Source organism: Kryptolebias marmoratus, linkage group LG23 (genome assembly GCF_001649575.2).
Source record: "Kryptolebias marmoratus isolate JLee-2015 linkage group LG23, ASM164957v2, whole genome shotgun sequence".
In the NCBI taxonomy this organism is placed as follows: domain Eukaryota; kingdom Metazoa; phylum Chordata; class Actinopteri; order Cyprinodontiformes; family Rivulidae; genus Kryptolebias; species Kryptolebias marmoratus.
This window is the reverse complement of record NC_051452.1, coordinates 10946751-10960398: the sequence shown is the minus strand read 5'-3', so window position 1 is coordinate 10960398 and position 13648 is coordinate 10946751. Positions and strand designations below refer to the sequence as shown.

At 42.5% G+C, this 13648-nt stretch overlaps 2 protein-coding genes and 1 non-coding gene across 3 annotated transcripts; 1 reads left to right on the top strand and 2 right to left on the bottom strand.

The window, feature by feature from the left end:
- Positions 1-3717: 3717 nt before the first annotated feature.
- LOC108244127 (small integral membrane protein 11A-like) lies at positions 3718-5434 on the bottom strand. Its single transcript, XM_017430027.3, has 3 exons — positions 5282-5434; positions 4317-4523; positions 3718-4138 (listed from the first exon to the last, which is right to left on the bottom strand). Exons 1-2 carry the CDS (start codon positions 5348-5350, stop codon positions 4335-4337), a joined length of 258 nt encoding a protein of 85 aa, XP_017285516.1. The 5' UTR covers positions 5351-5434; the 3' UTR covers positions 3718-4138; positions 4317-4334.
- Positions 5435-6088: 654 nt separating this feature from the next.
- On the top strand, positions 6089-6170 carry trnas-cga. Its single transcript has one exon. It is a non-coding gene; the product is annotated as a tRNA-Ser (tRNA).
- A 2625-nt stretch (positions 6171-8795) lies between these two features.
- On the bottom strand, positions 8796-13399 carry gpr180 (G protein-coupled receptor 180). Its single transcript, XM_017430049.3, has 10 exons — positions 13130-13399; positions 11565-11708; positions 11400-11494; positions 10761-10866; positions 10314-10494; positions 10174-10223; positions 9528-9685; positions 9229-9426; positions 9084-9161; positions 8796-9004 (listed from the first exon to the last, which is right to left on the bottom strand). Exons 1-10 carry the CDS (start codon positions 13266-13268, stop codon positions 8849-8851), a joined length of 1305 nt encoding a protein of 434 aa, XP_017285538.1. The 5' UTR covers positions 13269-13399; the 3' UTR covers positions 8796-8848.
- Positions 13400-13648: the final 249 nt, after the last annotated feature.

Genomic DNA, 13648 nt, shown 5'->3' with positions numbered 1-13648 from the left:
CCCACCCCGTCAGAGATGTGAAACGCTGTGGCGTGTCATTCTGACTCTGAGGAGTCACGCGCACAAAAATAAAGAAATGAAATAATGTCATGAAGTGCAGTGCAGCAGAGCGACGCAGGTGAACGGTAATACACTGCATGATGTAGAAGTAGAACCTCCATTAAAATAAAAAACTTAAAAAAAAAAAAAAATGCACTGACACGTCTGCCAGAAGCCGAGTTTACCGAACCGTTACCTGCTGCTGGTCGTTCTAATCCACTGTACATATCCTTTTACCATAAACCAGTTTGAGATTACATTTCTTTTATCGGGATTTCTCTTATTGGCGTCTGATTTGCCTCTCAGCTGATTTGCTTTTTGATTTTAATAGCTTATCCGTGTGAGAATACCTCCCCGTACGAGAGCTTTGCCGTCCAAACTGATTCAAATTTTTACCTTTTATGAGGCTAACAAGCTTGGCGTTTTAAATAAGCACCAAAATTATCTGATTTATTTATTTACAAAGCTAATAGTAACTTAAAATTAGTTATTAATTTGAAGTTTTCACATTGAAAACGTTAGATTAAAGTAGCTGTGCGGTCATATTTAAATCGGTCAAATAGTTTGGTTGAAGGTTATGAAAATAAGCCACGCTTCTAGTTAAATCTTATATTTTTTATTGGAATAAACAAGCTGACGATATCATACAGAAGTGAAGATTTATACAGCCTAAATACTTTTAAGATTTGAGCCGGGGACAGCATCTTTAAACGAAGAAAAGAATCATTTTGGGCTCGATGTTTCAGCGAAATCCTAAAGAGCAGCTTAAGGATCGAGTAATGTTTGCACACAGCCTAATATAGATCAAAATATCAGCCATGAAATTGGCCTAAAGGTGTATTTTCAACAAAAAGATGTGAGCTTTTAATGACGCAGAGTTACTCGGAAAAAAACCGTCAAACTGTTCCCAATATTTTCTGACCTGTCAAGATTATAGGTTTCTGATGTAGCAGAACCTGCAGCTGCCACTAGATGGCAGCACAGGAAGGTCTTTATCTCTTAAAGAGGAAATTAACGAGATTTAAAGTGTATTTTTATTAAAATGGAAGCTTCTCAACCCTTTTTCTGTGCGTCGAGAGGCATGGAAATACGATCCGTCTCCTAATCTGGATGCCCCGCTCGGCTTGGGAAAAACGTGTTGTGTTTTGCCAAAATTAGCACGAACGCCGTCCTCAGTTTGATTTGAAACGTTCGCGCTACTCAGTGAGCCCCTAGCTGGGTGACGTCAGAGGCTCGAGTTCGAATCGCTCGGTTTAGATCTGGGTGAAATAATCTTTTAAATAAATAAAAGATGGCGACGGAGGAAAAAAGGTGATTTTTGAGCCACTGTTCCTGTAACATGAAATCTGTAAATGTCTTCTCTTAAATTCGTTTGCTTTGTTTCTTTTTAGTTTCCCCACAGTTGCTGCAGTTTCACAAGCGTGTCTCGTGCCCCCTCGGCGTCAGAATCCCATTGGCTGATTTATCAAAAAAATCCACCAATGACGAGCCGGGGCTCCTTGAGACAATCAGAAGGGATTTCCAGACCAGCGCCATGCCTCTCTCTCTCGAAAACATCTGCTTATTTTAACCTCCTTTTACTTGTAGCCAAACTTTCATGTCGTGGCTCATTATATAAATAAGTAATAAAAGAGAGCAAACATTTACTCCAGTAGAAAAGCGATAGGAGCGTTTCCAGGCGGTTATTTTTCTAACAAACAAATGTACATAACATCTCTGAGAGCTGCTCTCTGACGCAAAGGCGAGGCGACGGCAGCGAGGTCCAGTATACAAAGTTTCAGTCCTGTGCAATACAGAAACGGCATGCTGTTTTAAAATGAGGAACTTCATGTACTGTACTATGCAACCGCAAACTGTGTACATCGCTTCATGCTGTGGCTTCTCCAAAATGCCCCTTTTCCCCCCAGCAGCTTAATCTGGACTTTAAGGGATTTTTTTTTTTCTCTCTCTCTCTCTTTCTCTCTTTTGTTTGTTTGTTTTCTGTGGAAAATGAAAAGCGGCTGATGCGGTATTGCATGCCTAATATTCTAATTTATATAAAAAAAAAAAAAGGATTTAAAGAGAAAAACACGTGACGTCTGAGTGTTTCGGGGCACTAAAAACAGTTCTTTTTAAAATAAAAAGAAGTCCTTCTGGAGTTGTATTCTGTGTTTTTGTTTTACTGGTATTGATGGGTGACTTTTAAGATTTGTAACCATTTAGAAAGAGGATAGGGGGTTTAAACAGGGAAGATAAGGGGACATCTTTTTTATATTTCTAGCAGCAATAAGTTGTTTCCTAATGATGCTTTTCCAGTCGGGGGGCCATGTCTCCTCCCTGACTTCCACACACACAAATGGAGGGGGGTTATGCCACACAACCATCACCGCCAGGCCTTTCACTGCTGAACGCCACTGTCTCTTTGCAGCTTTCACTCCTGCATCTCTGCACTTCAATCCTCATCATTTGGACTCTACAATCACATCAAACTCTCTCAATGTGGACTTCAAATCATCAAGGAACACCAGGAACTTTACACCACCGCTTTGCTTCAATACAACCGGCTTCTGAAGGACATTTTTCTGCAAACTGTCTCTGATTGACACAAACCAGACAAAAAGAGTCCAACTTCACGTGACTTTCTTTGTTCAACACCTTGTCAGTGACAACATGTGGAGGAGAACATGCCGACTTTGCTCCAAACTCAAGAAGTTGATTCGTTTCAGGCTCCTGATAGAAATGTAGCTGTTGGCTGAAACACTTGCTGCTTTGAAAAGCCACAGTGCTGTTGTTCCATGTGGACAAAAGTGTCCTCCTTCAAACACCAATCATCTGGCCAAATCTAAAGAGCAAAGTCTGAACAGGAAGATTTCAAAGCTGAGCAGCTTTGAAGAGTTTCTCTGAAACTTTCCACCTGAAGCCAAGAAAAGTCCTGAAAACACTGAAACCTCCTGAAAAGCCAAAGAGAAGTTCTTCTTGCAGCTTGGAGCAAAGTCAGCGTGTTCTCCTCCTCGTGTTGTCAGCGACACTTTCTGCTGACGGTTCAGCAAACAAACTCAGATCAAACCTTCAAGTCAAACCATCTCTGGATGTGGACGACGTGGATCAGTGTTTCCACAAGTTCCACTTTGATCTGAATGGAGCTTTCAGAGCAGCCAGAAGTTTGCAGTAAACAGCAGAAGCGAAGCAGCAGTTTAAAGTCTAAACTAAACTTCCTGCTCTTCCTTCATAGTTTGAGCTCCACATTCAGTCAGTTTGATGTGATTCTAGAGTCCAAATCACTGATTGGTATCAAGGTGCAGTTACCCAAATGTTTGCTGCAGGAGCTCCCATCCATCCAAACGAGTGCAGCTGAGAGGCCAGACTGTCAAACAGGAAGCAGAGGAATCCTCCCACATTTATAGGGAGGGAGGAAAACAACTGAAATAAAGAATAGTGCATCTGTATTATGGTTGGGCAGACTACCAACCTGTATTCAAAACACTACAAGGTTCAGAAATGTTCAATTTCACCTCCTGAACACAAACAAGTAAATAAAAGTCATTTTTGTCTGTCATATAAATAACTCCTATAGTGAGTTCAGAGCAGTGGCGCCCTCTGCTGTTCGTTGGAAATCTTAGGACCTGGTTAGGAGCTGTTTAGATAAAACTACAAAGGCTTAGAAACAAACATTCAACAGTGGTTTTTACAATAATGATCATGTATGTCCTTGTATAGGATAAAATAAAGGTTTTCCATCATAAATATGAAAAACTGAGGGTACAGTGCTGTATGTGGAACAAACCATTTAATATAAATTAGTAAAATAAGACACTAAAGAGTCCTCTTAGAAATAAGGTCAAACAAGTGTGAACAAAGCAGAAGAAGTTTTGAGTCAGTTTGACACCTAAAAATACGATGTTGAAGTTTTTTTGTGTTCACGTCCTCTTAAAAGACAAAAAACAAGTCCCATCATCTTAGTCTCCATTCATCCACGGGTACGACTGGTTTCTGCTCCCTCTTGTAAAAAAACGTCAAACATTAAAGTACGTCTCGAAGTCCCAGAATCAGTGTCCCGAGGCACAGTGAAGTCCTCCCGTTTCCTGCAGCCAGGAATCTGACTCATCAGGAGAAAACTCACCTGATCAGAAGGAAAAAAAAGAAAAAAGTGAGTATATTTTGTACGCAGCCACATATTAACCACACATAGTATAGAAGGTAGTGTAAGATTTTTGATGCTTACGGAGCAGTGGGTTGAATGTACGTCAGAACTTCTTGTTTGTGCACAAAGATAAAAACGGAAAGGTGCGACCTCGTACCTGCTTCTTCTGCTTTGGTCAGTCCTCCTTTAAGTTGTCGATGAGCTCCTGCGTCTGCTGGGCCAGCCTTCTCCTCTCAGCCTGCTGCTTCTTCAGAGCCGCCTCTGCCTTCTTACTCTGGTACATCTTCACCCCCGCAAACGCCAAGCACAGCAGCAGCGTCTTCAGGGCCAGGATGTAAAACAGGAGGGGCACGTTGTCCAAAGCCTGGGGAACAGATTGGTTGTTTTTTTTTAAAATCAGCCTTAAGAACAACACTCCTGACTGACGTCCTTCAGCTGGTTTCTGATGGTTGTTTAGTAGCTGTGATAGAAAAAGAAAGCTCTGGAAGAGTCAGGGACCCCGCAGAAGACCAGCTGTCCACAGGAGGTGGGGGTTAATCTGGTCCCAGAGAGGGGGAGGCTGAAGGAGAGGAGCAACTGGACACCATGTGTGTTCTACATGCAGCTTTCACTGACCAAACCTCATTCACAAAACCTGTAATTTCTAAATTTCTCTGTACTTTGACTCAAATGAAACGCAGCAACGCAAGTTTTTCTGATTATTATGCAGCACTTTTAAATTCGGCATGCTTAGAATTTCGCACGTGCCTGTTGTTGATATAAAATCTCAACTTTTAGTGCTGCTTCGGCTGTCGTTTTCAACCGTTTTCCAAAGTTAAATTCAGCCTTTTTCACAAGGAGATTCACGTATCAAACCAAATCCGACGAAATCAACAAACCAAATGAAGACATGACGACACCACACACGATTTAATCTTAACACAATTAAATTAGTTTTACGAACTGTAGACAGAAGCTAAACTTCATATGGAATGGTTACTCCTCTATGGAAAGGTTAGCATCATGCTAGCGAAAATTATGACAATATGTAAAACAATCAACTTTAAAGGAACTTAAACGGTTAAGTATTATTAGCAAAGTATGAATTACATCACTACAAATTACAACTTTTATCTTATTTACCTTCCAGTTGATCATCTTCGCTGCTGTTAACGTTACTAGCTGCGTAACCGAAACGCTATTAATGCTCATCCGATGAAGGCGGGGCTTCAACTCAAGCGCCAATAGGAATGTAGTATCTGTTGGACGTCATAGGTGATGCATTCACGAAAAAGGGAAAAGTAACAGTTCACCTGAAACCGTAGTTTTGAAAAGGTCACACAACCTGTCGGTGCTAATCACGCTTTGTAGCATCAAAAATTTTGGACTTAGCAGTGATGCATAACATCAAATATAAGAAATTTGCCAAACTATTTGTAAGTTTTATAAACTGTCAAACACCGTATGACGTCTTCATAAACAATTTAACAAACTGACCTTGAATGTACCCTTACCTCCAGCAGGCAGTGTCTAACTCCCGGGATCATATAGACGTGTGTATATATAGCAAACCTGGAAGGTTCTAGCAAGCGAGTAATAATAGATGTACGTTTTTCACCAAAATTACGTTAGCGTAAGCACAATAAGCTGAAAATGCAAAGGTAAGATGCTGCAACATTTGTTTCGTTTGGTAAAATGTGTCAGATTCACTGGCTAGGGAATAAACTATAAAGCACGCGCTGCACATGACCAAATACGAGTTTTGTCACGTGTCAATGAGCAACTAAAAACGGTAACAGCTTTTGTTTGCGAATGATAAAATGACTAGTATCACTTTGTGTGCAATTCACGGTGTCTTTATTGCACTTTAAACGCTGAAAGTGAAAAACATCGACATATATGATTGTTAACATTTATATGACGTCATAACGACGCAGCGAGGCATGCGTAGTCACGGTGGCCGAGAGGTTAAGGCGTTGGACTCGAAATCCAATGGGGTTTCCCCGCACAGGTTCGAATCCTGTTCGTGACGACGTTTTTTTTTTTTTCCTCATATAAATTATTTATTTACATTTACTGTACCGCGTACATAATAAACATTCCATAGCTTTGTACACAAGTTACCAGTTTGAATTATTTTGATGTTTATTGTGCAGATATAAAATTAAATGGATCAACAGACCTCAGTAAATACACATATTTATATATATTCTTGCACAAAAGAAGCATCTTAATGCTGTGGTACAGATGTATTTTATCTAAACCTACCTATATTAGATCTGTGTCCAGCAGTTTTTAAAGGAATTCAGAGATATCAGCGATATGAGTTGAGACAGAAGCATGTTTCTTTAAAACAAGTTTTATTACAGCTGGCATGACAACAAGTTTCATATTTCAACAGGCGACTTTTAAAAAAAAACAACAACAAAAAGAAACGTGAATTTAAACATACAATCACTGGGGCAGTATTTAAACAGTCTGGTAATATTTACTTTATGTGAGATTGTCATTACATGACCGAACAAAACACTTCCTGATTGACACATGCGTCGTTTCAGCCATTTGAGGTCAACAAACCGCTCTCAGAGGCAAAATGTTCAAGTATGATCTTGTAAACGAGGTGGGTGATTTTTCTGCTTGTCCCAACAAACCTCTTATTTTAGCTTAATAAAATTATTAGTTGCTTTTTTTTCCCTCTCTGAGGAAAAAAATTAAAAATAAAACCAAACCCAACAGTAGGAGTTGACAGGAGAGCTGTAGGTTTGGCTCAAGGATGTAAACAAGACATTTTATTGTGACAAACACTGATTATATATATATATATTAGAGTTTGTTTACAGGAAACTCATTTCATCTCCTTTAAGTAGCTCGAATGAATTTACGCTTGTAAATCTTTTTGTCAGCTAAATCACAATTATCAGTCTTTTTTTCAGTGTAGAGAAACAGCTGAAAGCATGAAAAGAATCTGTAAAAGCAAACCGAATTGACGCCAAAGCTGTCAGTTGATCAACATTTCCCTCACAGCACCAATTCCAAAAAAAAAAAGGTGGGACGTTGAGTAAAATTTAAATCTCATAAACCACATTTTAATATCATAAACCCCAGACTCTAGAAAGTTTTTTGATGATGCTGGGATATCCAAATTCCCCTAAAATTTCCTTTATTCTGAAAATTGTTTTACCGTTTTTAGACATTTGTTCAGGCTGGTGAACCCCTGCCTATTTTTACTTTTTCTCTAAAATGTTCTTTTACCGACCTGCTGCCAGTAAACCTAATAAATTACTAAATGCTCCTCTGGCTGTTTATTATTATTATCTTTAACTTTAACAGAGTTTTCTTGCTCCAGTCCCAACTTAAAGCTGTGTCACTGCCATCTAATGCAAAATTACCACAGACTTTCCTAAGAAAATAGTACAATTGCTTAGTTTAAACATTTTATGTTTTTACTTACATTTTACACAACTTTGTCAGAGTTGGGGTTCTTTACGTTGACCTCAAATGAAAGATGTGGAGCTGGAATGTATTTACAGAGTGAAAATAAAGTGAAGAAGATTTTTAGTAAACTTTGGTTCCTTCATCTGTTTTCCAACCCTTCTTATGATTAGTTAGACTCATGCAGTATTCTGCAGCTACAGCTAAAACGTTTAAAATGTTCGGGTCATGCTGCAGGCTCCTAAGTTTCAGTTCACAGTGAAAGAAAAAGACTACTGAGAAATCGTCCCTTTGGCTACGCGAAAAACAACCAGACCCGTCTCCGTTCCCTAACGGAGCAAAACTGCATCTATTTTCTCCAAGTCCTTCACGTGTCGTCTCTTCAGTCTCCTCGGACCACCCTTTTACCTTCGTTAATCACCGTCAAACTGGATGAACCTTAATTATGACGGCTATATCATCAATCCCAAAAGCTGTTGATTTAAATGTGTATCCATCCGCAGCTCAAACTAGTCCCCGGTTAAAGGATTGAAGCAGCATTGCTCTTTTCTTTGTCTGTGTGCTCGCCTGTACTGCCATTACTCAGACCGAACTGAGCTTCCTTTTCCCTCCGAGCATCTCTTTGGCAAATTAAGGGTTTAAATGTTCGACGCAAGTATTTCGTGCAAACAGAAAACTCCTCTTTGTTGTGTTTTTAACAGAAGTAACACGCTCCTGCTCCCATCTGGTTGTGTTTTGTGTTATTTTCACAGCTACAACTGGTATCAAACCTTCCCAACATACTGATCTGAGCCTTAGTTTTTGTCTTTTTTTATTATTCCTGTGTTCATTTTTTGCCACCCCACCTGCCCGCCCTGTTGGGAATAAATCCCTTTTCATTCCTGATGCTGATCTGATTGTGTTACTTTCACAGGAGAGACAAAGATTCCAGTTTGAGAGAAAATCAGAGGTAGTGCGTTGCAGCAAATATCGTCCTCCTGTTTCCTGGTAATCTCGTTACCGTGACGACGGTCGTTCTCCCAGGAAATGGCTAGCAGCGCAGGAGAACACCTTCCGGAGGCTCGTTCGCGCTTGCTTCCTCCCTCGGACGCAGAGGGAGGTCCAGGCAGTGGGGGGGGGGNCTGTAAACCGTGCAGCCATGCAACGCCTCTGTGAGGTTATCAGTCCTGCTGCTCCTCAGCCTCAAGCAAACATTAGTGAGGAAGGAACGAGAGATGGAGGGGGAGGGAGGGAGGGGGAGACGCTTCGCTCCCCGTGGCGACCCTCGTGTCGGTGAGCTCAGTAGCGCCCCCCGTGGTTAGCTCTGGACATGGTGAGAGGCAGAGACACAGAGGACAGGGACGACACCTCCCAGTAGAGGGAGCGAGACAGAAAGAGCTGGTAGAGGATCACCATGGAGATGGACTGACAGAGGATCACGCCCATGGTCACCACCTACAGAGAAACATGCTAGGGTTACCTGTAGGCTAGTGGACAATATGACCCGAAACGTTTTGTTTTTTTCGGTTCAGACCTTTTCTCTCTGGTGATCGTTGAAGACGGCAGACATGAGGACGAGGACAGGGTGACAGAGGAACCACAGGAAGCAGCCCTGCGGACACAACCAGTGAGGCCACTGCGGGTGGCGGTTAACTTCGGAGGAAGGTGCGGCGCCTTACCTTGGCGAAGCTGAAGTAGAAGTCCCTCTTTAGGGTGCTCCTCTCAGTGGAGATGATCTGGTAGAGGACGGAGGCCAGCAGCAGGGCCAGGCCCACCCTCAGAGCGATGAGGAGGAGACCCGCCAGGCTCTGCTGGGCGTGGTAGCTGTGGTGGTCGCTCTCCGACTCGGAATACTGCTCCCACAGCAGCAGCGCCCCCTGGACCACACGGAAGGGCTCGTTTATCTAAAAAAACCCGACGTCTCGGACCAAATTCCAGAACGAACCCCTCTGACCTGAGAGTGTGACCCCTTACGTACCTGAGTGACGACTCCACCCACGGCGACGGCTGTGGAGGCTGGAGACCGCTCCCACTGCAGAGGTCTGGACTGAGGCTTCCTGCCCCGACTCAGAGTCCAGCCCATACACAGACTTAGCAACATGTAGAGCATGGACACCTGGGACACCATGTCCCAGACTGCTTAATGAGACATGAAGAAAACATTTTACTGAAGGGATGAGCAAAACAAAGCTGGGACTGAGTGAAGCTTACATTTGGACCACAACACCTGCTGAATGACTTTACTGAGAGCTAAAAGAAGCAGAACAGTAGCTAAAAGTAACTAAAATCAGAAGAATAGTTAAAATTAGCTAAACTGTAGTTAAAAGTAACAAAAGTTGATAAACTAGAGGCCGTACACTGAAGCAGAGAATAAAGCTTGGAAGGAACGTGTTTCTATGGGGAATTTTTATTTTAAATTAAGTTAAATATTTTAAAAAGTATAAAAAGTTACAAAAACCAAAAGCCACAGCTCCCATGTCCTGAATGAGCTGAATGTTTTGATATACGAGTCGTTAAATTAGCACGAAGCATATCAAAGAAACTATGAACAGTAAAACGATGCGACTCAGCGTTGTTCAAATGCTTAGTCAGCGTTCGCAGAACTAAAAGAGCGCGGGACGTACACTCTGCCAGGCTGCCCATCAGCGGAAAACCAGCTCCATCCCTGGAGTATCTGCAAGCAAACAGGAAACCAGGATCAGAAAACAGCTTTGTCTCGTTTCCTGTAAGCCGTGTTTCCGTCGCTGCCCGTGCGTGGACACACCTGGCCAGGTGCACGTAGTTGCAGAGGGCGGAGAAGCCCTGCAGAGCCAGTGCCGTGGTCAGCACCCGGAGGACGGTGTGCATGGGCCCCCCTTTCTTCAGAGCCTGGTACAGAGGCTGGACGTAGATGCAGCAGGCGATGAAGTAGGCCAGCAGCAGCAGGAAGTAGAAACCGTGCAGCCCTGAGGGAGTCGAGGGGAAACATGAACGATGCTCGGATCAGGCAGATAAATCTGGGTGGTGTTCCGATCTGATGGAGTAATATTTACTGATCGTTTAACACAAAGAGGACAGCAAAGAGACAGACACTTATGAGGAGGTTTGAGCTTTCAGCTTCTTGCTGAAGCCTCCTAATGGAGGAACTCGATCCCGTCTCGCACACATCATCGAGCTCCATAACAGTGTGTGTCGTAATGTGTCTGTGTGTGTGTGTGTGTTGAGGTCTGACCTGCCTCCTCTGCGCTGAAATGATCCAGAGGATTCCCAGCAGAGTCTGCGTTAAACAGCAGGAGAGTGAAACTGAGATCGGAGTGAGACAGAGTCACCGAGCTCTCCTGGAGGAAACGAAAAATAAAAAATCTAATTTCAAACCAGGACTCTGAGCTGGATGTGTCATGACTTCATTACGGCCCGCCCCCGAAGGTGATAATTCAAGTCCACAACTCAGACATCTCAGAAACGGTTAAAACTACAGACACTGAGCTACCACCTGGTGTGGTAGTAGCTAAGAGTCATCCTCAACACGTCTACAAGGTTTGACCACGGTGGCTGCAGCTCCGTTCCTTCTCAGCACGAGATGATTTTAATCTAAAAGGTGCTGGGCGACAGAGCATTCCTTTGAGGAATTATCCAATTATTTTTACTTGTTTTTCAAAATAAAAGTGCTCTTGATCTGCTGAACAGGACAGAAGGAGATCCTGATATTTTATTTCTTGCCTTTTTTTGTACGAGGAGCTACAGCCACAGCAAACCTCCCTAAACCTCCACCCCCCTTCCTCCTGACTGGACCTCACACTGAACAGTCCGGCCCCCTGAGCAGACACCTTTCATTACCCGGGTCAGAGGTAGTGTGAACACCCCCAGTTACCTGACAGGTGTATCTGTCGGCATACAGGACCTGCCACACTGTGGCGGCAAACTGACGAGGGACCGTCTGGTTGTGCTCTTCCAGGCTGAGGGGAACTGAAAGCAAGAAGAGTAAATCAGTTTGGCGGCGTCGCATCAGGCATCAGTGGCTCGTTCCGGTTCTTACCGGTGAGCTGGGCTTTGCCGAGCCTCTGGGAGCAGCTCAGGTTGTCCAGGTCCGGGTCCAGGTCCTGGAACAGCAGCAGTCGGGACTCCCTCTGCGCGGCCGGGCCCGGGTCCTCCAGACGACATACCAGCAGGCCGGCGCCGCCTGGTCAAGCACAGCGGGGGGGCATGGGGCAAATCAGAGCAGAAACCATCGGTAGCTCTTTAATTCATACATCTGTGTGAACACTGAGACCCTTCAGGACTAACGAGTTCGGCTGTTTTAGTCATTCAAACATCAAAACTTTCGGCTCATCCAGGACACTGCAGCTCTGAGTTCTTTTAGCTTTCATCCTTTTAAAAATGTTTAAGCTTTTAGTTCTTTGAAATCTACTTCAGTATACGGCTTTAGCTACCGTTTGGCTATTAGCTAGTGTTTTGCAAGTATTAGCTATTAGCTACTGTTTACAAGTTGTAGCTACAATTTCACTAATTTGAGCTCTTAACTGGAGTTTTACTAGTCTTAATCTTTAGCTACTGTTTTTGCTAACTTAGGCTTTCAGCTACTGGTATGTCATTCATAGTTTTTAGCTACTCTTTTGGCTTTTAGCTATTGTTTTACAAGTGTAAAATTTTAGCTACTGTTTTACAAGTTTTAGCTACTATCTCACTAATTTGAGCTTTTAGCTGGACTTTTGCAAGTCTTAGCCATAAGCTACTGTTTTTGCCATCTTTGGCTTTCAGCTACTCATTTGTAGTTTAAGCTACTCTTTTGCTCATTTTGGCTTTTAGCTATTGTTTTACAAGTGTTCAATTTTAGCCTCTATTTCACAAGTTTTTTGTTTTAGCTGGATGTTTTGCCAGTCTTAGCTTTTTGCTACAGTTTTTGCTAATTTTAGCTTTTAGCTACTGGTTTGACAGTTTAGCTTTTAGCTACTATTTCACTAGTTTTAGCTTTTAGCTGGGTTTTTTGCCGGTGTTAGCCATTAGCTAGTGTTTTCCCAGTCTTATCTTTAGGCTAGCGTGAAGCCGATCCTAGCTTTTAGCTACTGTTTTTACCAATTCTGGCTATTTCAGTGGCTCAGTTTCAGCTCCTTTAACAGATTTCAGTAAAGTTTTAAGCTCTCGGCCTTATTTCTTTTTATCAAACCTTTATTTCTACAAGTTGTCTCTCATGGAGACACAAGGACTGACCTGTTTGTCACAAGTTTACAGGAAATAAATAAAACTTAAAGGGTTGTGTTGGGAACTATTTGATCAGATAGTAGCCAAAACTTTTTATTTTTAAACACAGCTGAATGTCAGCTCTGTTACCCATCAGGTTGACTTTGTCCAGCTCCTAAATGCAGTTTGCTTATTTCAGGTCTTAAGGAATAATCTCCAAATAATGGGGCAAATTACTTTATAAAGTTTAACCTAAATAAGGATCAAATCTGATTTAGGATTAGGAGCAAATATGAGCTAAATATGACCCAGAGCAGGCGGTATTATCAGTGTTGTCCAAGTGAGGTTATCAGGTAAATGAGCCATGATTAAAGTTATGAGTTATGAGCTGTTGGAGTGACACGTTAGCAGCAGCGTCGTTACCTTGGAACATAAATTTAGTGATGAACTGGCCATTTTCCTGCCTCGCCGCCTCGGTCCTGAAAAGTCCCTGCAAGGTTTTCCCGGAGGCCTCCAAACTGAGCAGCAGCGCGGCCGCCAGCGCCGCTGACAGCCGCGACATGTTCCGCTATAAGGAAAAAAAAAATGCGGCGGAGACGAAACGGGAGAAAGGACCGCTACCCGACAGATTCAATGAGCCACGAAGCCAGAAGCAGCAGCCGCCGCTGCCGTCAAGACGTCGACAGTTAGCTTAGCCGCTGAACAGGAAGCGGAAGGGCTCCAAAATAAAAGCTCATTTTGCTAACAATACAAAGAAACCGTTGAGTAGTCGTCGAAATTACACTTTATGGTTTAATATACAGGTGCTGGTCATAAAATTAGAATATAATGAAAAAGTAGATTGATTTCAGTAATTCCATTTAAAAAGTGAAACTTGTATATTATATTCATACATTACATACAAACTCATATTTCAAATGTTTATTTCGTTTAATTTTGATG